Source organism: Filicampus tigris, chromosome 5, assembly GCF_054856515.1.
Source record: "Filicampus tigris isolate MCC_2025a chromosome 5, RoL_Ftig_1.0, whole genome shotgun sequence".
NCBI classification, from domain to species: domain Eukaryota; kingdom Metazoa; phylum Chordata; class Actinopteri; order Syngnathiformes; family Syngnathidae; genus Filicampus; species Filicampus tigris.
Genome location: NC_141221.1, coordinates 25,935,948 through 25,958,979, shown reverse-complemented (window position 1 = coordinate 25,958,979; position 23,032 = coordinate 25,935,948). Strand labels below are relative to the sequence as shown.

Sequence of the window (23,032 nt, the reverse complement as noted above, 5' to 3'; positions counted from 1 at the left end):
CATATTCCACAACGCAACTTTAATCAGAATGCCGTGTTTAAAATATTGGAGGCACATATAGCATATTATTGGAAAGAACATTTTGGGGTTGACTTCCTCTTTAAATGAGATGGGAAGAAAAAACATGAGCAACCTTCTTTTAAAGACCATAAGAATGAATTTAACAACAAGGTACTCATGGAGAACAATAATAACTACAAATGTTTCTATTAAATGGTACCTGCTACTTGTTAATCCGTAAACCTGCATTTGGAAAATAATTATTTAGAATTTGGCTGGGTTAATCCTGTAGACGTTTTTGAACTTTTGCCCCCACAAAATAGAATATTTTGCTACAGGCCTACTGAGAAAGGTAGAATGTATCGACCTTTTATGCGTTTTCATTTGGTGAAGTGTTATGTACGGATAAAATTTGTATGTGTCTTGGCTGAATAAAGGTTGGGAAACTCTGTATTAAATGGTACTAAAGAATAGCTTTGAAATGAAGTATTTTCCAGTGTCAAGACATGTAGTGAACTTCATTGGAGGTCTTTTACAAGTTGTCTAACTGGCTGCTAATGGGGAGCCCACGCTAATCCATCTATTGAATGGTAATTGCGTTTTATGGCCGTCTGTTATTGCTCAATGAATTGTGTCTTTTTGCAACTGTTAGTGAAGTTAGATTATTCTGACACCTGTATTTTTTTAAATGTGCAAAAAGTAAAAATATATATTTAAAAGTTTACTTGCAGGCTAATGTGTTAAATGAGTTTTAGAACAAATAAGTATGATTTTAAGAATGGCATGACTACCAAATCTGTCTAGTCTTCAGGAAACATTCAAGTTAGCATTCACTAATTTATTACTACCTGCTACTTTTAATTTATGAGTTTCCTTTTTAAAGTTTTTGAAAGCGGAGTTCCTGTGTGTGCCCAATGCCAACATTTTCTTTCATTTACTAATCTCTTGCCCACGTTCACACAAACACACGCACACATACTTTTCCCTCCATTCCACATCTTCACATTCATTCCTGTCTGGCCCTTCAACAACAATGACTTTTCAAAAGAGCTCCAATTGCCTTGTGACCCCTAAAGTTCCCCACGACCCCTCCTTAAAAAAAAAAGAAAAGAAAAACTACCAGCATACAATGCTTCCAGTGCTCAAATGGTGAACACAGCGCCATTATGTATAAACGTAGCAATAACAATATAATAATACTATAGAATATACATATCCACCCCCAGCTGACTCCTATTTAGTAATCACCCTGCGCATGTTCTCCCTTCCTCTTCTTCTACCTTCAACCACTGCAATAATGATCTCACTACCCTCACTAGCTTTCCCTCCAAGCCCCAGTTATCTTGACCACCCCCATCGGACAGCTTTTTCATTCAGACAATAACAGGCAGACGCTTCCTACACACTCACAAACAATGTGGTTTTAACAGTGAAGATCTTGTATATGTCACACTCATCACCCGTGCGACCATGAGCGCACAAACATTAACCTGGCTGTGCTGAACGTGCGCTCCCTTCTAAACAAAACTTTTATTGTAAATGACTTGATTTTAGACAACAACCTAGAAGGTATTCTTTTATCTGAGACATGGCTTGGTACAGATGCTCCAGTTGTTCTCACCGAGGCTTGCCCACCGAATTTTAACTTTTTATTTATCCAGGGATGGAAAAAAAGGAGGTGGGACTGCGTCAATTTTAAAAAAATAGTCTTATCTCAAAAGAGATCATTTTTAACAGATATTTCTCATTTGAACACCATGCCTTTGTTTTTAGCAGTCCTTAGCAGCTCCACTTTTAACTATCCGTCCATTATCCATACCGCTTATCCTCACAAGGGTCGCGGGGCGTGCATATCCCAGCTATCTTCGGGCAGTAGGCGGGGGACACCCTGAATTGGTTGCCAACCAATCGCAGGGCACACAGAGACAAACATCCGCACTCACAAAAACACACCTAGGGGCAATTTAGAGTGTCCAATTAACCTACCAAGCATGTTTTTGGAATGTGCGAGGAAACCGGAGTACCCGGAGAAAACCCACGCAGGCACGGGGAGAACATGCAAACTCCACACAGGGAGGCCGGGGCCAGGATCGAACCCACGACCTCTGAACTGTGAGGCGGACGTGCTAACCAGTCGACCACCGTGCCGCCCCACTTTTAACCAAAACTATAAAAATAAAGACTGTGGAGAGACGATGCAGTTAAGACAACAAAAAGAAAATGCAGGAGTGCAGAGAGGAGGTGGAGAAAAAGTGAACTTTCAGTGCACCATGAAATATTACGTGAACAACTCAAATCGTACAATAAAATAGTAAAACTGGCAAGAACTTCTTATTTCTCAAACCTCATCACAGTTAATAAAAGCAACCCCAGATTCCTCTTGTCCACCTTCGATCTCTTAACCAACTCCAATTTTAATAAGTCGCCACAGAGACCAACAGATGCTCTCTGTGAGGACTTTGCAGACCACTTCAGAAGTAAAATTGATTACATAAGGTCCAGTCTTTTAGCCCGTTAAAACATAAATTTTAGTACACCTGGACAGTCATTTTTACCGGAGGAAACACTGGAAAGTTTTGCCCTGGTTGATGCAAGAACACTTGGTCGAGTTTTCTCCCAGGTAAATCCAACAACCTGCCTTTAGATCCAATTCCCACATCTCTTTGAAAGACATTTTATGGATTTTTTGAGGAACAGATTTTAAATATAGCCAATTACTCTCTTCAGACGGGTGTCTTGTCCGCCGCCTTTAAAACAGCAGTGGTGAAGCCCCTTCTGAAGAAGAGCAATTTGGATCCCAGCGTTTTTAACAGCTACAGACCTGTATCCAACTTACCATTTTTAAGTAGGATTTTAGAAAAACTGGTGTTTCTCCAGTTAAATTATTTTTTGAAGACAAACAACATTTTAGAGAAATATCAATCTGGTTTTAGGATGAACCATAGTCCAGAGACAGCCCTTTTAAGGATTTTAAATGATATGAGGTATACTGCAAATGTGAAAAAAAGAACAGTGTTGGTGCTACTGGACCTAAGCACCGCTTTTGATAAAGTAGATCACCAAATTTTATTAAACAGACTTAAAAACCTGGTGGGCATCTCCGGTACTGCTTTTAACTGGTTTTATTCCTTTATATCTCACAGACAGAAATTTCTTCGTAAGAATGGATACTTGTTCCTCCAAAACCCATGAACTTAAATGTGGGGTTCCCCAAGGTTCAATTTTAGGTCCAATACTTTTTAATCTTTATATGCTTCCCCTTGGGGACGTCATCAGAAGACACGGCATCAGCTTCCGCAGTTACGCTGCTGACACTCAGCTGTACATTAGCATGTCTCCTGATGACACAGGACCTATTGATACCCTGTTAAATTGTATTTTAGATATTAAGTCATGGATGGCAGAGCAATAAAGTGGAGTGCTGACATGGAAATACAGACCTCAACCGTATTGGACCACATATAGGTTCAAATGTAGTACCTGAAATGCTGAAACTGTACGGAGTTGACATTTGAACACACGTATACAATTGAGAATTCTCAAGAAAATTTGAAGAGGATACATTGAGGCTTGTGTGAGGGACTGAGAAAGCGTGATGGATGCAGATGCTTCAGACCATGGCCAAATCATAAAATAGTTTGTGTGAACGACAACTAGACTTGTTCGAATACCCATCACAGGATCATCTTCATTGGCCATGTATGTTAAAAACGCACAAGGAATTTGTCTCCGGCAGCCAATATAACAAAATAAACATTTTGGACAAATACATATGAAGAGAGACCCATGGAGCAGGGTTACCAGATTTTGTGGGTTGGATTATTACAACTCTAACAATATGTCATGATTTACAATAGTAAAAAGACATTGCGGGTGAATCCTGAACAATTAAATAATTAATTGCAGCAACCTCTGCATTCCATGCAACATGACCTTTAGAGGTTGTCAGTCTCATACTTCTCTGAGCAGTTGTTCCACACATTTACATTCTGCTAGTTTGACACAGCAATATCATAATGACCCACCATTGACTTTTTCTAATAGCTGTGTGGAACTGCTTTACATAAAATGAAAAATAATTTTGTTGTTTCTGATGATGCTATGATGATATTGCAAAATGACTGCAACATTATAGAAGTACTGTAATTTGTTTTTCGCAAACCGTTAATGCTTGCATATTCTGAATGAGATGCAGTGGGATTTTGCCTTTTTGTTGCAGAAAATATTAATGTAAACAAGGATTTACATGATCACACAATATTCCATTATTTGTTACAGTAGCTTAAGAGTATCAGTGTTGCTTATACAGGGCATATTGCCAAGCAATGCATTTCCTTGGGTCACAATATTGTATGTGGGAGTCAGGTGGTTTCAAAACACAGGCAAGGCAGAGCTAGCAGGGAAACAAACTCAATAAATGAAGCAAATATTCAAGAACAAACTAGTCGAACAGGCAAGAACTAAAAACAGGGATAAATACAAACAGCAACTCAGAGAAGACAACTCAGACATAGGTGTGTACAACATGATGGCTCAGATTGAGGAAATAGGGTCAGCAATTAAAAACTAGACAAGGCTGAGATAATGTCAAAGCCACAAAACTGTAAACTTAATCACATCAGTCCAAACAGAAGCTGAATATCAACAGCCCGAAACAGGACTGCAACATCCTGCGTAAATCTGTGTTAAAGCACTGACTTGACAGCTGAAGCCATGATAAGAGAATGGGATGACTTACAGTACTGCAGTTCAACTTCCTCCATGAAGGACTTAGTGTGAATAGTGGGAGTCCCAGTAAGAGGATTCTGGCCTGTTCAAGCATCTTAAAGTGAAGCGGCACAAGACACCTGATCCCTGAGATTTCTCATTCAAAATGATGTTGCCTTGCTGTGGTTCTCCTAAACAAATCTCTTTTGTGACTTGACTAATTGCCCTGGCTGTCTCTAATACCTGATTAGCACAATAAAGTGATTTAGATGCCAACTGGGGCCTTTCTCACTAACTGTGTCTCTGTCTGGCTACATGAGGGCCTTTGCTTTCGTCTGCCTCTGAATACGATGCTCAACTGATGTCTGAAACAAAGTGAGCAACATACTTTGTTGTTGTTCATGTTTACATCACAAGGACATGTACAGCTCAAATTCAACCTGAGACTGGCTTCAAACAAGCAGCTGCCTCTTATCCAGTCATAGTTTCTCTCTCTGTATGTTTAAAGAGATTGTCAGACCTCAATCTGTCGTCCTACACCCTGGCCTCCTGTTCAATGTAATCTTGATGAAGGGTTAATAAGCCAGAGAGACAGCAAGCCCCAGCAGTGCCCCCAAGAAGGCCCCCACGACCTTCAAAAACATCCTCTGTTAACCCTTCATCGCCTCCATCAAAACACTTCAAACCTGGCCTGGAGGATGCCCACTCAAATGCCCAAGTAATGAAAGGGATTTGAACCGAGCTACAAGGGATCAAAGCCAACTTCCTCAAGTAATATTTGGAGAGTAAATCTAATAGTAAAACAATGCATTCCACTGAGCCCTTCAGATTGTGTCTGTCTGTCAGATTAACTCTGCCATTACTACAGAGAATTCACAGCAGGGGACAGAAGGCAGACCAGACACAGAAATGTTTTGCTGTTCTAGTGGAGCAGTCATAACATATTACACAAAGATAGGTCTATGCCTTGTTCTTTCTTACAGTACATCAATACTCTATACTTATGTTCATATTTATATCAGGGCTGCAAACGATTAAAAATTTTAATCGAGTTAATCACATCTTAAAAGATAATTGATTGTAAATTAATCGCAATTCGATTTGATTATCTCCAAAATATGCCATATTTTTCTGTAAATTGTTGTTGGAATGGAAAGATAAAAGACACAAGACGGATATATACATTCAACATACTGTTCATATGTAATGTATTTTTTTATAACAACAACAAATCCTCATGAGATAAAAATTCAAATTTTTAAATGAAAGTTATTAACATTCTTTTTGTAGTAAACAGTATTTTTATTCACTACAAAAACAAAAACGCAAAAGGCCTCAGAACAGTGACAGAAATATTTCACATGTGCAAACAAAGTGTGTGCGTGGGGGGGTGCGTGTGTGTGCGTGTGCGCGTGGGCGTGGGCGTGTGTGCGTGTGTGTGTCTAATGTACACATTTATATGTGGCCCTTGTAATATTCTCTGAGTTTATGTTTTCCGAGTAGTCCCTGAAGTACACACAAACGTGATTGGCTCACATTATTCTGTGCTATGCTGTAGGTCAGTGTTTTTCAAACATTTTTGAGTCAAGGCACATTTCTTTCATTGAAAAAAATCCCACAGCACACTACCAACTGAAATTGTGAAAAAGAAAATCTTATTTTAACAATAACATTGTTTATATAAGCATTTTTTAACATTGAAGGATGACGTTATATTATAACATCATGAATAGGAATTAGACTAAACTAGGAAAAAATGTTTTATAATGACATGCGTCACTACTTCGCTTGTCTCTAAACAAAGACAATTAGCTACCTGCTGCTACTGCTACCTGCTGGTATGGAAGAGTACTATAATGTAGTAAATACATGATTATGCTGCCAGGTGCTAGACCACACAGGCACACAAATTAGATAATATCCCACGGCACACCTTACAACACTGCTCTAGGTGGTATCAGCACGCCGTGTGTCGCGTAGCAATAGCACGTTAGGCCGGCAAGCGTGGGCAGCGGCGGCGACTCTGGTCGGGCCAATTCCCACAGATCTCCACAGCTGCGCGGCCGCTGGGACACCGTGGTGGCAGCAGTCGCCCTTAGATAGACTTTCCTTGCTTGCCCTTCAAATGCAGCGTTGTGTTTGTCATATATATATTTTCTCTCTAAAGCAAGACAAGGTTAGCCAATCAATTGGTGTTCAGTAGCATGCATTTAGTAACAGCTGAAAGACGCACGCGTGCGTGTGTGTGAGTGTATGTGTGTGTGCTTGAAAAGAGCTGAGGGGCTGTTCGCCTGAGTTGAATCCAATGCTTGTTTTTTCAATTGAAGGGAAAGTCAACCCAAACTTTTTTTTTTCAAGAATATGTTCTATGCAGGCCCCCTAGTTCAAACAAGGCATTCTGATTAGTATTGTGTTTGTGGAATATGAGTTTATCCATCCATTTTTTACCATCTCAGGGGTCGGCCATTTTATTACTTCTGTCGACTGAAAATGACATCACAGATGCGCTGAGGGCTCAAATAACAACCAATCATGGCTCAGTTTCAGAAAACAGGTGAGCTGTGATTGGTCATTACGTGAGCCCTGAGCAACTGTGATATAATTTGTATTTGAAAGACGTGACAAAATGGTCCCAGTGATGACTAAAAACAGGTGGATTAACTCTTATTCCACAAACGCAATATTTATCAGAATGCCTTGTTTCAACTAGTGGGCTTGCATGGAGCATCTTCTTAAAAAATAATATGTTTGCGTTGACTTCGCTTGAATAAAGTATTTGCATAAGAAAATTAATCCTCTTATTCGTGTTTAGGGTATTAAAATTCAAGAAAATAATGGGACAGAAAAATCAAGGGATTTTGCGTTTAACTATGAGTTAACTATGAAAAATGTGATTAACTACGATTAAAAAATTTAATCGTTTGACAGCACTAAATATATATACTGTATACACACTATTGTATTTGGGAACATGTGTTTTTTTGCAAAAATAATGCGTGAACAAAATGCAGTTCATCGGTCATTTTTTGCAGGGTTGGGCATTTTACTAAAGTCTGCCGGTCTGTTATTTGTCATCCGTCAGCAGCCTGGGTACCCATCTGTCATCCATCAATCTGTCTATTTTTGCTCTAATTGTCTGTCGGTCAGTCTGTCATGTTATTTTAATCGCGCTTACGTCAGTAAACATCAAAGGTCTACTAGTCTGTCAATCTGGGGGAAAAAAGGTCCAACAGATGAAAAATCCATCCATCCATTATCTGAACCAATTTGATTAAAATGGTAACTGGAGTGCGCTATGTACATCATCATGTGTCGGCTTGCTCCACAAACAGCTTTACACACATACATTTGACATTTCACATGGCCTACACCTATTTGCCAATCTATTGAACTGTTAAGTGGGAGCATGCTGCCGCTTTAACTCTTGAAAATTTTATTTTAAAGTTTTTCTTCTGCCCTAGGTTAATGTAAAGGACGTCACACGTGTCAAACAAAGGTTCCAAATGACTCATCCTTTTAAGCACAAGGTTCACCTGTCCTCAGAGCAGCTGTCTGAGCTCTCTCTTGGCACTGGCTGTAATAATCCACTACTAGAGGGCGTCGTGGATAAGATGTTTTCTCCAATGCTGTAAATTGCCTGAGTCACCAACAGGAGGCAACATTGCTAGAACAATAAAAAAAACATTAAAGTAAAATTAATGAAAATACAGAGATAAACCTCTAGTAAGCGTTGGAATCTTCGCCTTGACTAGCTTCCAAGTCATTTGTGGAGAAGCTTGCCATATTATTATGATTATGATTGTAAATTACCCCTGATGATACTGTATGTAACAGTGAAGCAAGCTAATTCATTGGCGTGCTCACAGATACATTTTCAGAAATATGCAGATAAAAAATTTTTGCCACTACTTTCATTTCACAATGGATCTGTGGGTTACCAATTATATGATAAAATCACTTAAAAGTGAACTTTCAATAATATTGCAATATATATCCCTTTGAAATTGCAAAGCTGAAAGGGAGGGAACATGCAAGACTGTGGTATGCCTTGTTGTACAATACAGTGGATGCAATGTGCTTATGTTGATTCTTTTAGAGCTCCAAAACACAACTTTAAAGCTCAAGTGTAAAGTAATTTAAGAAAATGCCAAATGAAGTCTAAGTAAAGTAATCAAACAGCATACAAAAAATAAAGCATGAAAATACAGTATCATTTCTGTTTCGTATATTCGACAAAGTAATTGTTTTTCTGAAGTGAAATCCTGGCAAACGACAACCCGGAACTGTAACGTCACATCAAGAAGAAGACGGCAGTGCGCTGCAACATGGAAAGTGTACAAAGCCAGTCAGAAATTGACTCGGAAAGCAATATTTCTAACTTCTCTGAGGTGATCCAGGTGTTGGATGAGTTGGAGGAAGAGGAGGTTGTTGGCATGATGTATGTTGGACTATACATGTTGGAGCCAGATGCTCATGCGAGGAAAGTGTTGTACCCGACCGGACATGGAGTAGAGATGAGACTCAGATTTGAAAGAATGGTAAGCTATAGGGTGGCACGGTAGTCAATCGGTTAGCACGTCCGCCTCACAGTTCAGAGGTCGTGGGTTCGATCCCGGCTCCGGCCTCCCTGTGTGGAGTTTGCATGTTCTCCCCGTGCCTGTGTGGGTTTTCTCCGGGTTCTCCGGTTTCCTCCCACATTCCAAAAACATGCATAATAAATTGATTGGACTCTCTAAATTGCCACTAAGTGTGTTTTTGTGAGTGTGGATGTTTGTCTCTGTGTGCCCTGCAATTGGCTGGCAATCAATTCAGGGTGTCCCCCGCCTATTGCCCGAAGACAGCTGGGATAGGCTCCAGCACGCCCCGCGACCCTTGTGAGGATAAGCGGTATCGATAATAGATGGATGGATGGTAAGCTATAGACTGAGGTTATTAAAGAGGGAAGTATACCCAAACATTTTTTTTTCCAGAATATGTTCTATGCAGGCCCAGTAGTCTAAACCCGACATTCTGATTAATATTTCGTTTGTGGCATATGAGAAATCCACCCGTTTTTAGCTAGCTCAGGGCACGGCCATTTTGTCACTTCTGTCGACTGAAGATGACATCGAAGTTGCTCAGGGCTCGACGACCAGTCCGGGCTCACCTGTCTTCTGAAGCTGAGCCATGATTGATCGTTATCAGAGCCCTGAGCACCTTCAATGTCATCTTCAGTCGACAGAAGTGACAAAATGGCTGCCCGCTGAGATGGCTAAAAGTGGATCCATTTTGCTGCTTGATTTATATCCCACAAACACAATATTAATCAGAATGCCGTATTTCAATAGTGTATGTATAGATTTATACATCTATAGAACATATTCCGTAAAAATAAGTTTGGGTTGACTTCATCTTTAAGCCAAGCATTATTGTTTAAAATTTGATGTTGTTCCATGCTGTAAATTGTACATGATGAGATAACTTACTTGCTCCATTTTTTCTGCTAGCACTGAGAGTACATCTTATAGTAGGTTGGTGTCCTATATTGTCAAATTGGAATTATTTCTTGTCACATTGTGATAGTGTTAGTAGGCACAACTAAGGAGAACATGCAAACTCCACACAGGGAGGCCGGAGCCGGGATCGAACCCACGACCTCTGAACTGTGAGGTGGACGTGCTAAGCAGTCGACCACAGTGCCCTCTTAAAATAACCTTGCATTATTTTGCAATAATTATTTTATAAAAAATTCAAATGTCTTGCATTCAAATGCAAAAGTTTTGTCAATAAAATGCAATAGTATTGCATTATAACTCAATCTTAAATATTGTCCTGATGTCCCCTGGTTTGCTCCAGTCGGCATCATTGTCATTATAACTGGGCATTGCCTAACCGCCAACGTGTTCCGTCCTGCATATCGACCACGCGGTGGTCCATCTCTCGTCGGCGACACCCAATCTGCATCGAGAACGTAATCGTCACGTCACAAGCAGGCGCCCGCACGAGCAGACATGCCGCCAAACAAAGAAAAAAGACAGACACACAAATAAGAAATAAGAACAATATGGGGCAAATGCAAGCTACACAACCCCGTTTTTTTTTCCCTTACTCGGCCGCGTGTCAGGAGTGCAGCACCTGCGTGTGACGTGGTACAGGTTAAGTCCATTCTCGACGTCGTTTGGCTGACTCGGACCGACTGGGACCGCGTGGGTCGATTAAATATGCAGACAGTAAATAGGCGACGCCCAGCTCTGATCATCATCATCACATCACGACGGTCTTGTGTTGCAGCTATCTTGGTTAAACAGTTGTAAACAATTCAATCAACTCACAATAATCCCAGCTGGTAAGTGGATGTGCACAGAAAATTTGCCAGATAATGATCTTTAAATAATGTTCATGAGTGCATGGAGGCGTGTGTGGTTTTTTTGTGTGTGTGCGTGTGTGTGTGTGTGTTCTTGGGCGGCGGGTTGACGGATTAAGGATGGAAGCGCTTTAAAAGGACAGGGACGGACGGGGTCGGAGGATGATCACTTTTATGAATAAGGACGGAGGGACGAGGATGGATGGGTACCCAGGTCGCGGACGGAGGACGGACCGGCAAAAAAGGGCCAGCCAGTAATTACCATCGTTTTTTTAAAATTAAAAATAGTGCTTCTTGTGGACTGACACTTTATTTTTACATCTTCGATTGAAACAGTAAATAATAATAAACTGGGGCCTTTGTGAAAGCCACATGCCTAAATCAAATATTTTGGAATTATGTTTCTATCGGCTACAGGGGCTGAGATTATTTTGTAGGCCGGAGCACCTTAGGCCTATATGCTTTGAATAGAAGGGTATTTTCCTAGTTACTATAAGAAGAATGCTTTTCAAAATATTTTTGAATTCTTTGTAAGACGTAGCACTATACTTTGAAGGCTGGAGCCGTAAGATACACATGCACAGCAGGTCACATTCAAGCAATTGGACAGTGTCTTACAGCCAATTAAATAATATTAGTTTTGTAAGAAGTGTAATATTATTATTATTCAAAGTGTGGAAAGGTAAAATTTACAGGGATCTGAGGACACATTTGCAGTGAAGCATCAAGTCAAGCAAGAACAAGTTTACCTCAGAACAATAACAGAGATTAGTAGTGTACTCCTAAAGTAGCGTCTGCAGACTGGTGGAAACCTGCAAGAAACAAATTCACACAGAGGCTAAAACAAATTGCAGCGAGTGCCTCCGGTAGAACCAAAATTGTTTCTCCATCATGTAACAACACAGCAATTGTTGGATTATAAAGCATGTCCTTCAATGTAGAATGTTGATTCTGTTGAACCATATTTTTAATGCTTTCCATAAAATGTCTCAAATGCTTAACTTTCCTATTCCTTACAACTCTGAAGTCCTGTAAAATAAATGTAGTGGTTAACATATTAAAACAATTTAAATGGAATTAATATTTCATATGGCAGCATGTTTGAATGGTGTTTTGCAAGTCTGCTTCACAATCCTTAAAGTTCGGGGTTCAAATCTCAGTTTCAGCCTTCCTTTGTGGAATTTCTCCCCACGTTTGCATGGATTTTCTCTGAGTGCTCCGGTTTTCACCCACATTCCAGAAATTGCATGTTAGGTTAATTGGAGATTCCAAATCATCCAATGGATTTTTTTTTCCATTAATGCTGCTGTGCCACCTGTGACTTGCAGTCCGCTTTTACCCTCACAGTTAATAACAATGTAAATATACTGAAAGAGGAAGTCAAGTCCCCAAAAAATCTTTACAATAATATAGCCACCCCCACTAATCTAAATTTGGCACTCTGATTAATATTGCATTTGTGGAATATAAATTGAGCAGAAAAATCCCCCTGTTTCATCCCTCTCAGGCGTGTCGACTGAAAATGATATCACAGTGCTTAAGGGCTCAGGTAACGGCTCACCCGTTTTCTGGGTTTGGTCATGTGATGTTCACAAGCTGGGCCCTTAGGCACTGTGATGTCATTTTCATTTGAAAGTAAGTGATGCAAGGTACAGGACAAAATGGCAGGCATCCACCTGAGATGGATGAAAACAGGTGGATTTTTCTGCTTAATTCATATTCCAAACACGCAATACTCGGAATGCCATGTTTAGACGAGTGGGAGCGAATATATTATTGTAAAGATCATTTTCAAATTGATTTAACTTTAAGCCCAAAAAGTGGACATGGACTGAGCCATAAATTAAAGTTGCTGAAGAGTTTTTGTAAAGAAGAGGACTGTTCACGAAGTGTTCAAGTTGAGTTAAAATACTGCCATTCTCTATAGAAGGACGTGACAGTCAGCTAAAATGATGCTACTTGATGTTTTAACTGGTACACTAAACAAGATCTGCCATTCCTTCTTTGCTTCGTGTTCATTAAAAATGATTTTAAAATGATTACAGGCATGCTCCACTCATACACTTTGTGTCATTTTTCCTGTCAGCAGACCAAATTCTTCTAGCTCAACTCGACCTAGATTCCTCCTAACCCGTGGAATGAAGTGCCGCTTTACATCAGACAGACCACCTCAATAAATGTTTTCAAATTCCTACCTAGCATGAAATATTGATTTTTATCGCCCAGTGTGTCCTTGTGTTGGTTTTCATATTCTTACTCGTTTTGATTGATTTTGTTCCAAACCTTATCACCTTTGAATCTTTTTGTAGCATACTTTGTTTGATAGGTGCTATGCTTCAACAGTTACGATTGATTCATTGATTGATTGATTGAAGCTTTGTATTATTTCATCAGTAGTAGATTAATCATGGCTGTTTGTGTTCATTGTTTACAGAGAAGATGTCAGCATAAACCACACTGTTGTGTTTCTCCTCTTTGGTTATTGAGCAAGTTACATGCAGCCATGCTTGTTTGATGTCTATATCCTAGCCAACTTCACTAGACTACACTGGGCACTGAACCACTACCAGGGGTGGAACCAGAACGTGGCTAATGGGTGGGCCTGGAAAATTTTGGTTGGACCTGAATATTTCTCTCAATGAGCACAATCCTCCTGTCCCGATACATTGTATGTTAAAAAAAATGACAAACTGAATAATATGAAGTTCAGGTCTTCCGTAGACGATCACAATTATGCCATTCTTAATATTCAATAAAATTTAAAAAAACACAACAAAACACAAACTCAAAAATGATTAATAATAATTTACCAAAAAATTTAAGGAATATATATTTTTCATGAATCTCACTGGGTGGGCCCTCTGCCCCTGACCACTACGCCATGAATGTCATCGCTAACCTTCCATCCATTATCGATACCGTTTATCCTCACTGAAAATGACATTACAGATGCTCAGGGCTCAGCCCTGAGCAACTTTGTACACTTCAGTCAGCAGAAGTGACAAAATGGCTGCCCCCTGTGCTGGCTATAAACGGGTGGATTTCTCATATTCCACAAACAAAGTATTAATCAGAATGTCGTGTTTACACTAGTGGGCCTGCATAGAACATATTCTTCCCTTTCCCTTTAAAGTGGTCATAGATTACACTTATGAGTTAATCTAATTGAAGTCAAAGGAAACATGCACAAAGCAATTATTGTCAGCAATCATATTTGTTTTATTTAATTTAGGTTTTACATAAACAATTTAATGTACTATTGGAAACAGGAACACAAATTGTGTCCAATGGATCAGCGGTACTGCTCTCATTGGTATGCTTCTTTGAATGAAGTACGGTTTATTTCAAAATAAACAAATACATAAAAACAGGGGTGAACAATTGGACAATCAGGTTTAATTCTGGTGAGGGATTAAATTTAGCTTGTAATCATCACGACTAATGAGGATATATTATAATAATGAATCATTAAAGTTTTAGAAGACTGAGCGGCACATGCACAGTGTTATACTTTTGTTCAATGACAGAGATAGAGTTATGGCACTAGTCCAAACACACTGCTAAATACTTTTGACGTGTAGAGACAACTCATTTCACCCAAGGCATCTGGCTCTGCTTTTCAAAGTAAAAAAACGTTGTTAATTGTATGAATATATTCTGGTACTCTGGCTAACCCCCACATTTCAAAAACTTACATGTTGGAGACTGTAAATCAGTGCTCTCAAACGCCATTTGCAGCCCACGGGTTGATATTTTGCGACCTCCAACTTGACATCAAAGTTTAATGTTGCAGCCACCACCTTTTTGCTGTTTCATTGCCCTGGGTGTTTTGTGTGTATTGACCAATCGATCCAATACTAAGTAAATACAGGATAGTATCGGCTGATACCGATACGATACCGATACTTTTTGCTTGGAAATGTTATGATCCCCCTTGAGTTTGTATATATATATAAATATATATATATATATATATATATATATATATATATATATATATATATATATATATATATATATATATATATATATATGTATTCAAATACATTTGCTAGACTTACAATGTACACTGCAAATCTGCTGGTGTTAATTGAACACCTAGGGTGGTAGTTTTAAGACCGGCACAGAGTGTATATGCATCCACCTTACCCGTAACCAGAGATGGGCACTTTACCCTATTTTGCCAGTCCAATAATGATCCTCCGAATCCTAGTCCTAGTCCTTTTAAAGTGCTTCTGTCCTTACATTCCGTCAGTCTGTCCGCCCCCGCCGCCGCACAGAAAAAAAAAAGCGTCCATGGTAGAGGTTTCATCATTCATAAACATTTTTTGAAGCTCAACCGCTGGCTAATTTCCTATACACATCCACATACCGGCTGGGAGTATCTTTAATGGATTGAATTGTTTACAACTGTTTAAGTGTCGGTGGGTGTGGGTGTGTTGGCAGCTAAATGCCCTCAACACAACCACCGTTGGTCACCCGACTACGGAGCCCGCCACGGGGCATCACGAGAATATTTAAGATTGTGTTAGAACGCAATACTATTGCGTTTTATTGCAAAACATTTGCGTTAAAACGCATCACAGTTCACCTGTTTTCTGAAGCTGAGTCATGATTGGTTGCTACCTAAGCCCTGAGCAACTGTGAGCAAAAGTGAGAAAATGGCCGCCCCCTGAGATGGACAAAAACGGGTGGATTTTACTACTTAGCTCATTTCCACAAACACAATATCAATCAGAATAGATTAGAGGGGTTGCATAGAACATAATCTTATAAAGAATTTTTTGGGGGGCTACTTCTACTTTAAAGTGAATTATCGAGCTCCAGGTACCTTGGAATGTTCTGTAGCCTATGCATGCTACATTCAGGTCTTTGCATGTTAAACCCACCCACAACAAAACAACTATTCTGGAATGACGTGGAATTTGTTTTTTCATTTGCAGCAGTGTTTGCTGCAACCTGCTTCTGTGGCATCTTCAGTCATCAGTGTGTTTGAACAATATAATTTGCCCAAATTAAGGCAGAAGCTTTTTTGTGGTCAGAGAACTTGTGAAAGAGGAACAGGGGTGGAGCCCAGACAAAGCCACAAAACTTGTTTGTATCTGTGGTTGTCCCAATCACATGCAAATGCTAAACAAAGAACCCACAATGGAGGAACACCATCTTTTGAGCTCCTGCCTTTTTTGCTTTTCATATAGAAAAATAAATACAGTATAAAGTATCGACATTAGGGTGTTCCACGTGTACTTTTGTGGGGTATAGTGAACTGAGTGAAAAAAACAGGAAGCTCAGAAACGGAACAAGCTGCAAAGAAGCCTGCTGTAAGATCCCACTGAGATATTAACAAGCAAAGGCTGGGTTTCTGTCTCCGCCTCCACATCTCAAGTACATAAATATCAAGAGAGACGATTTTGAGACAGCAAAGGAAGTCTGTCTTTACAAGTGATTTCTCCAGAGGTAATTTATGTTAGCTGCTGTTTGACATGTAAGTGTCATGCTCTCATCACTAGATTATGACTTACACACTGACACTATCCTTTCAATATTTTTGTGATGAGTAAAAATAGCAATGTAGTTTGGTTTCAACTGTATTGTTTTTTTTGTTTTCTTTTTTCCAGCCTTGTAACATCAGACAACAATGGCAGGTGAGTGCACTCTTCTTTCAGGAATGTTTCCTGCAGCCATGCCAGCCTGGGCAAAAGAGCTTCTTTTCTCAACACAAAGCTAATTTATAATTTGATCATCAGATGCAAGCTTTCAACAGGAGTTCCTGGAAGCTCACAACACGTACAGAGAACAGCATAACACACCACCTATGAGTCTTAACAGCGAGCTTAATGCGGCGGCTCAGAGATGGGCAGAACGCTTGCTGGCTTCGGGTGTTATACAGCACAGTGGCAGCAAGGATGGAGAGAATATTTATTACAAGTGGAGCTCGGTACCCATTAAACTAACAGGTGTATTTTCAATTCCAAACACTATAACAAGTGTTACACAAGATGTTAGCACATGTCATTCTTGTGGATATTGTCATTACGTCATGTTACCTGATAATGCAAACTGTCACACATTGATGGGTCAATTGTATGATTTTATGCGTCTCTGCCTTATGTGCATATTGTTGGCGTGGAATTGTCAAGTGAGAAAGTTTGTCTTGTTTAGGGAAAGAAGCAGTAGATTCATGGTATGGTGAAGTTAAGCAATACAGCTGGAGCAACCCGCGATATAGTCGCAACACAGGTAAAAGAACACATTGAGCTTAGATATTGCTTCTACAAAAATCCACAGGAAGCCACAAGTAAACATGATGGGCCCTATTTTGGTAGACAGGCGCTTGGCTGTAAAATGGCCGCATCTTCATTTTGGTGCCGGGGCAAGTCTAGTCTTGCGTATTTGGGACCGTGCTGCGCCTCACGGAGCTGGCGACAAGTCGAGTTTACCGTGTTTGTGAATATGGTAGATGCACAATGGCACTGTGCATTCGTGGCTGCCACGCCCCCTGGCACATGTTGCAATTTGGTGATAAAAAAGTAGACTACATTGTAGACTACGTAAAAGGAGATCTAATGTCTGGCCAGGTGGTGTAACGTGATTTTGGCAGATTTAATCGAGGCACAGGCAGGTGAGCGCTCCGCGGACCTGTGTGGCGAATGTCATCTATTTCATTCGTAAATATGACAATGGGGGACAATCTCTCTGAATCATTGTAGACATCTATTCATTGAACGAATTATAATCATTCACAACTGTTGCGGTGGTGGCTAGGGGTGTAACAAACATGCACTGGGAAAGAAAATAGGGCCCTATGTTGTTCTTTGTGGACGTCCACATACCTAGACACTCAATGGCCTACAGCCTAATGAGTTCCATTGCAACAAAGTTACACTGATTCTTAAAGAAGAATCAACCCAAACATATTTTTTTAAAGAATATGTTCTATGCAGGCGGCACGGTGGTCGACTGGTTAGCACGTCCGCCTCACAGTTCAGAGGTCGTGGGTTCGATCCCGGCTCCGGCCTCCCTGTGTGGAGTTTGCATGTTCTCCCCGTGCCTGCGTGGGTTTTCTCCGGGCACTCCGGTTTCCTCCCACATTCCAAAAACATGCATGGTAAATTGATTGGATACTCTAAATTGCCCCTAGGTGTGATTGTGAGTGCGGTTGTTTGTCTCTGTGTGCCCTGCGATTGGCTGGCAACCAGTTCAGGGTGTCCCCCGCCTACTGCCCAAAGACAGCTGGGATAGGCTCCAGCACGCCCCGCGACCCTTGTGAGGAGAAGCGGTACAGATAATGGATGGATGGATGTTCTATGCAAGCCCACTAGTTGAAACAAGGCATTCTGATAAATATTGCGTTTGTGTAATAAGAGTTAATCCACCCATTTTCAGCCATCTCTGGGGGTGGCTATTTTGTCACTTCTGTCGAGTGAAAATGACATCACAACTACACAGGGCTCAGGTAACGACCAATCACGGCTCAGCTTTAGAAAACAGGCGAGATGTGATTGGTCGTTCCCTGAGCCATGGGTAGTTGTGATGTCATTCAGTCGACAGAAATGACAAAATGGCCGCCCCCTAAAATGGCTAAAAACGGGTGGATTAGCTCTTATTCCACAAACGCAATATTAATCAGAATGCCTTGTTTCAACTAGTGGGCCTGCTGGGAACATATTCTTGAAAAAAATGTTTGGGTTGATTTCCACTTTAATATGAAGCATTAGTTTAATAATATGTTATTTATTGTGATTATTTCTGTTGTTTTATCTTAGATGAGAGGCGCAAGTGGGATGCAGTGTGTGCGTGTCTTTGGTACAGCAAATCAACCTAAACATTCCTACATGTTTCATCTAACAGGTCATTTTACTCAGGTTGTGTGGAAATCAAGCACCCATCTGGGAGTGGGTATGGCCACGGATGGCAACAAGGTTATTGTTGTTGGGCAGTATCGACCAGCTGGCAACATCAGTATGAGCCAATACTTCAGGGAAAATGTCCTCCCACGAGGTAATTAATTCATCAGTGACTCAAATTATTGACCAAAATGTCATTGACACTTGTATTCTAGCGCAAACATTTTTAGGGGTATTCAAGCAAAACAGGATACAGTATACAGTAAATACAATGAAAAGCCAGAACATTCTATATACATCTTATACACAACTGTGTCATACAGTTATTTGGGTGTACTGTACTTGCAGCTGAACGGAATGGCTCGTCTTGCTCTTTTCACTAATACAACATAATATGCAGGATACCTATGTAATATTGGCAATTATCCATAAAAACAAATATGATTTGAAGAGTATATAGCCAGTGCTGATTAAAAGCCCTATTTTTTGGTCCCAAACATGAATCACTGAATTTTTAACTAAGTCATCCAGAGACTTTTCTTGGATTTACCAATTTAATGATAAAATACCTCAATAGTATTTATTGTGCATTTTGCATTTTATGCTTTCAACTGAAACTTGGTTCGCACAAGATTGCAACAGTGCAACAGTTCTTATTGAGTCAACCAATCTAAACTTCAATTTCATGAATGAAGGCAGAATGCAGAAGAAAAGAAGAGGGGTAGCCATTTTGTTTAATATCAGCCTGCAATGCAAGAAAATATGTTAAGGGAAGTTCGATTCTTTTGAATGTTGCTCATCAGTCCAAATTCTCCTATCGAGCAACACGTGTAACTATTTACCGACTTCTGAAGCACAACACAGACTTTTTAAAAGAGGATGTCGCCGCAAACATATTTTTTTCAAGAATATGTTCTATGCAGGCGGTCGACTGGTTAGCACGTCCGCCTCACAATTCAGAGGTCGTGGGTTCGATCCCGGCTCCGGCCTCCCTGTGTGGAGTTTGCATGTTCTCCCCGTGCCTGCGTGGGTTTTCTCCGGGTACTCCGATTTCCTCCCACATTCCAAAAACATGCATGGTAAGTTGATTGGACTGTCTAAATTGCCCCTAAGTGTGATTGTGGGTGCGGATGTTTGTCTATGTGTGCCCTGTGATTGGCTGGCAACCAATTCAGGGTGTCCCCCGCCTACTGCCCGAAGACAGCTGGGATAGGCTCCAGCACGCCCCGCGACCCTTGTGAGGATGAGTGGTATCCATAATGGATGGATGTTCTATGCAAGCCCACTAGTTGACACAAGGCATTCTGATAAAGATTTAGTTTGTGGAATAAGAGTTAACCCACTCGTTTTTAGCCATCTCTGGGGGCGGCCATTTTGTCACTCTGTCTAGTGAAAATGACATCACAACTACTCAGGGCTCAGGTAACAACTAATCACGGCTGACCTGTTTTCTGAAGCTGAGTCGTGATTGGTCGTTACCTGAGCCCTGAGCAGTTGTGATGTCATTTTCACTAGACAGAGTGACAAAATGTCCGCCTCCTGAGATGGCTAAAAAGGGGTGTATTTTGCTGCTTAAGTCATATTCCACAAACGCAATATTAATCCGAATGTTGTGTTTCAACTAGTGGGCCTTCTGGGAACATAATCTTGAAAAAAATATGTTTGGCTTGATTTCTAATTTAGTGACTTTCGTAGGTTAGTGTTGATAGTGTGCATTGATTTTGACTATGTTGGTTTAGTGGCTCATTTTAACATCCATCCTCTTATCATACTTATGCAGATGACACGCAAATTAACATTTCAGCGTCATCCCATGACTATGTTGCATTACTTTCATTGAGTATGTGACATTTTCTACAGCTCAATCCAGACAAGACAGAATATATTTTTGTCCCCAAAAATGAAAAGTCCAAGATCATAGCTCATCTAGTCTCTGTGTCACTGAAAGCTACAAACCAATCCAGAAATATTGGTGCAATTATTGACTCAGACCTGAATTTTACCGCACCAGCTATGACTAAATCTCCCTACTATATCCTGAACAACATAGCAGGAATTAAGGGTTTCTCCCTTAACAAGACAGAAAAACGTGGTTGTTTTTATTTTTGGTAGGGTAGATTACTGTGATGGCGTCTTTGCAGGTCTTTCAAAAAAAAAAATATATAAATAAATCAGGCAGCTGCAGCTCATCCAAAATGCTGCCACTGGAGTCCTTACAAACACCAGGAAACCACATCACACCTGTCCTCAAATCACTAAACTGCCTTCCTGTGAGTCAAAGAATCGATTTTAAAATCTTGCTGCTGGTCAATGCATCTCTAAATGGTCTTGGACCAAAATACATGCAAGATTTATTCATACTTTATGAAGCATCCAGACCCTTAGGTATGTATTCCCAGAACCTGAACCAAACAAAGTGAAGCAGCATTTACTTATTATGCTCCTCACCCGAATACCTGTGGTCTCCTCAAACTGTCAGTTCATCTAAATCAGGGCTGAAAACATTGTTTACTGCAGCCTTCGCATTAGTCATTTATTCTATTGTTTTAATCCACATTTGCACACTAGCTTTTCATTTTTCCATAGACTGATGCTTGGTTTTAATCATTTTAATCCATCCATCCATCCATTATCTATACCGCTTCTCCTCACAGGGTCGGGGTGTGCTGGAGCCTATCCCAGCTGTCTTCGGGCAGTAGGCGGGGGACACCCTGAATTGGTTGCCAGCCAATCGCAGGGCACACAAAGACAAACATCCGCACTCACAATCACACCTAGGGACAATTTAGAGAGTCCAATCAACTTACCATGCATGTTTTTGGAATGTGGGAGGAAACCGGAGTACCCGGAGAAAACCCACGCAGGCACGGGGAGAACATGCAAACCCCACACAGGGAGGCCGGGGCCGGGATCGAACCCACGACCTCTGAACTGTGAGGCGGACGTGCTAACCAGTCGTCCACCGTGCCGCCCATCATTTTAATCCATTCATTTAAATTATTTTGGAAATTGATCTTCCTACTATTTTAGTTAATTTTATTATGATTTGTTCCAATGTCTTAATAATAGTTTCTTACTCTCTCTGTAATGCTTTTAATATTTTATGTAAATCACTTTGAATTGTCTTGTACATGAAATGTATTATCCAAACTTGTCTAAACTTGTCTTTGCAGAATAAAGGATATGCATTTTACAGCTGGTGGAGGACCCAGTGGGGCAGGGGAGGAACCAAAGTATACCTGCACGCTGTTTTAGAAAACCTGGAGCATCTTGCACTGCTGTTGGCTCAGTCAGAATTCCCTCCTAATGCTAGTACAATCATAAAGATTTGTTTGTGGTTTATAACATGTACTGAAAATGTATTTACTAACAGTACAGTAAGTCTATTCATCAAGTAATCAGTCATTAAATCAGCTAGAACAAACAGTATCGGATAAAGTGGACCATCACATGTTCGCATTCCGGCACCTGCAGGCCCACCCATTTGAGGATTTTTTTACCCCAATATTTTTTAAACACTATTTTTGAGGGGCGGGGGTGCGGGGACCAACCCGTTTTTGTTGAAAAAAACTGTATTAGCTGTATATCACAATTTATTCAATAATGTTAGGGAGTTAATTACATGAATAATCTATTTTAATATTTTACATTTGATTTACTGTACAAAATATGTTCAATGAATAAAACATTGTATAAATGACCCACTCACTATATTTTCTGTTATGTTCCTATGTTACATTTTCTAATATGTTGAGAAATGGGGGTTGACTGACTTATGACTTGATGAGTCACTTAAATGTTTGGCGTATTCTAGGAAGGGATAATCAAATCTTTATAAAGCTTGGCACACAGACATTTAACATCTTAACCTATTTTTTAAAGGGGAGGGACCCCACACATGACAATAAAAATATTGCCATGTGTGTTCTTATTCTCTTATAGTGTGTAGTGTACTTAAGATGAGCAACACAGCACACGACACAATCAACAACAGATAGTTTTCCTGTGACGTGCCGTGCTGCAATGTTGGAGGTCAATACATTGCCGTTCTCCACTGGTAACATGTCGGACAAACAAATACTGATCAATTGATAAAAACTGAATACTATATGATAGGGGTGCAACGATTAATCGA

General features: G+C 40.2%; 1 protein-coding gene across 1 annotated transcript; it reads left to right on the top strand.

Annotated features, from left to right (window-relative positions):
* Nucleotides 1–16,478: 16,478 nt before the first annotated feature.
* On the top strand, nt 16,479–22,597 carry LOC147147944 (Golgi-associated plant pathogenesis-related protein 1-like). The gene is made up of 6 exons (XM_086029755.1): nt 16,479–16,535; nt 16,669–16,695; nt 16,798–17,007; nt 17,213–17,290; nt 18,902–19,051; nt 22,071–22,597. Exons 2-6 carry the CDS (start codon nt 16,689–16,691, stop codon nt 22,073–22,075), a joined length of 450 nt encoding a protein of 149 aa, XP_085885881.1. The 5' UTR covers nt 16,479–16,535; nt 16,669–16,688; the 3' UTR covers nt 22,076–22,597.
* The last annotated feature ends 435 nt before the right edge of the window (nt 22,598–23,032 follow it).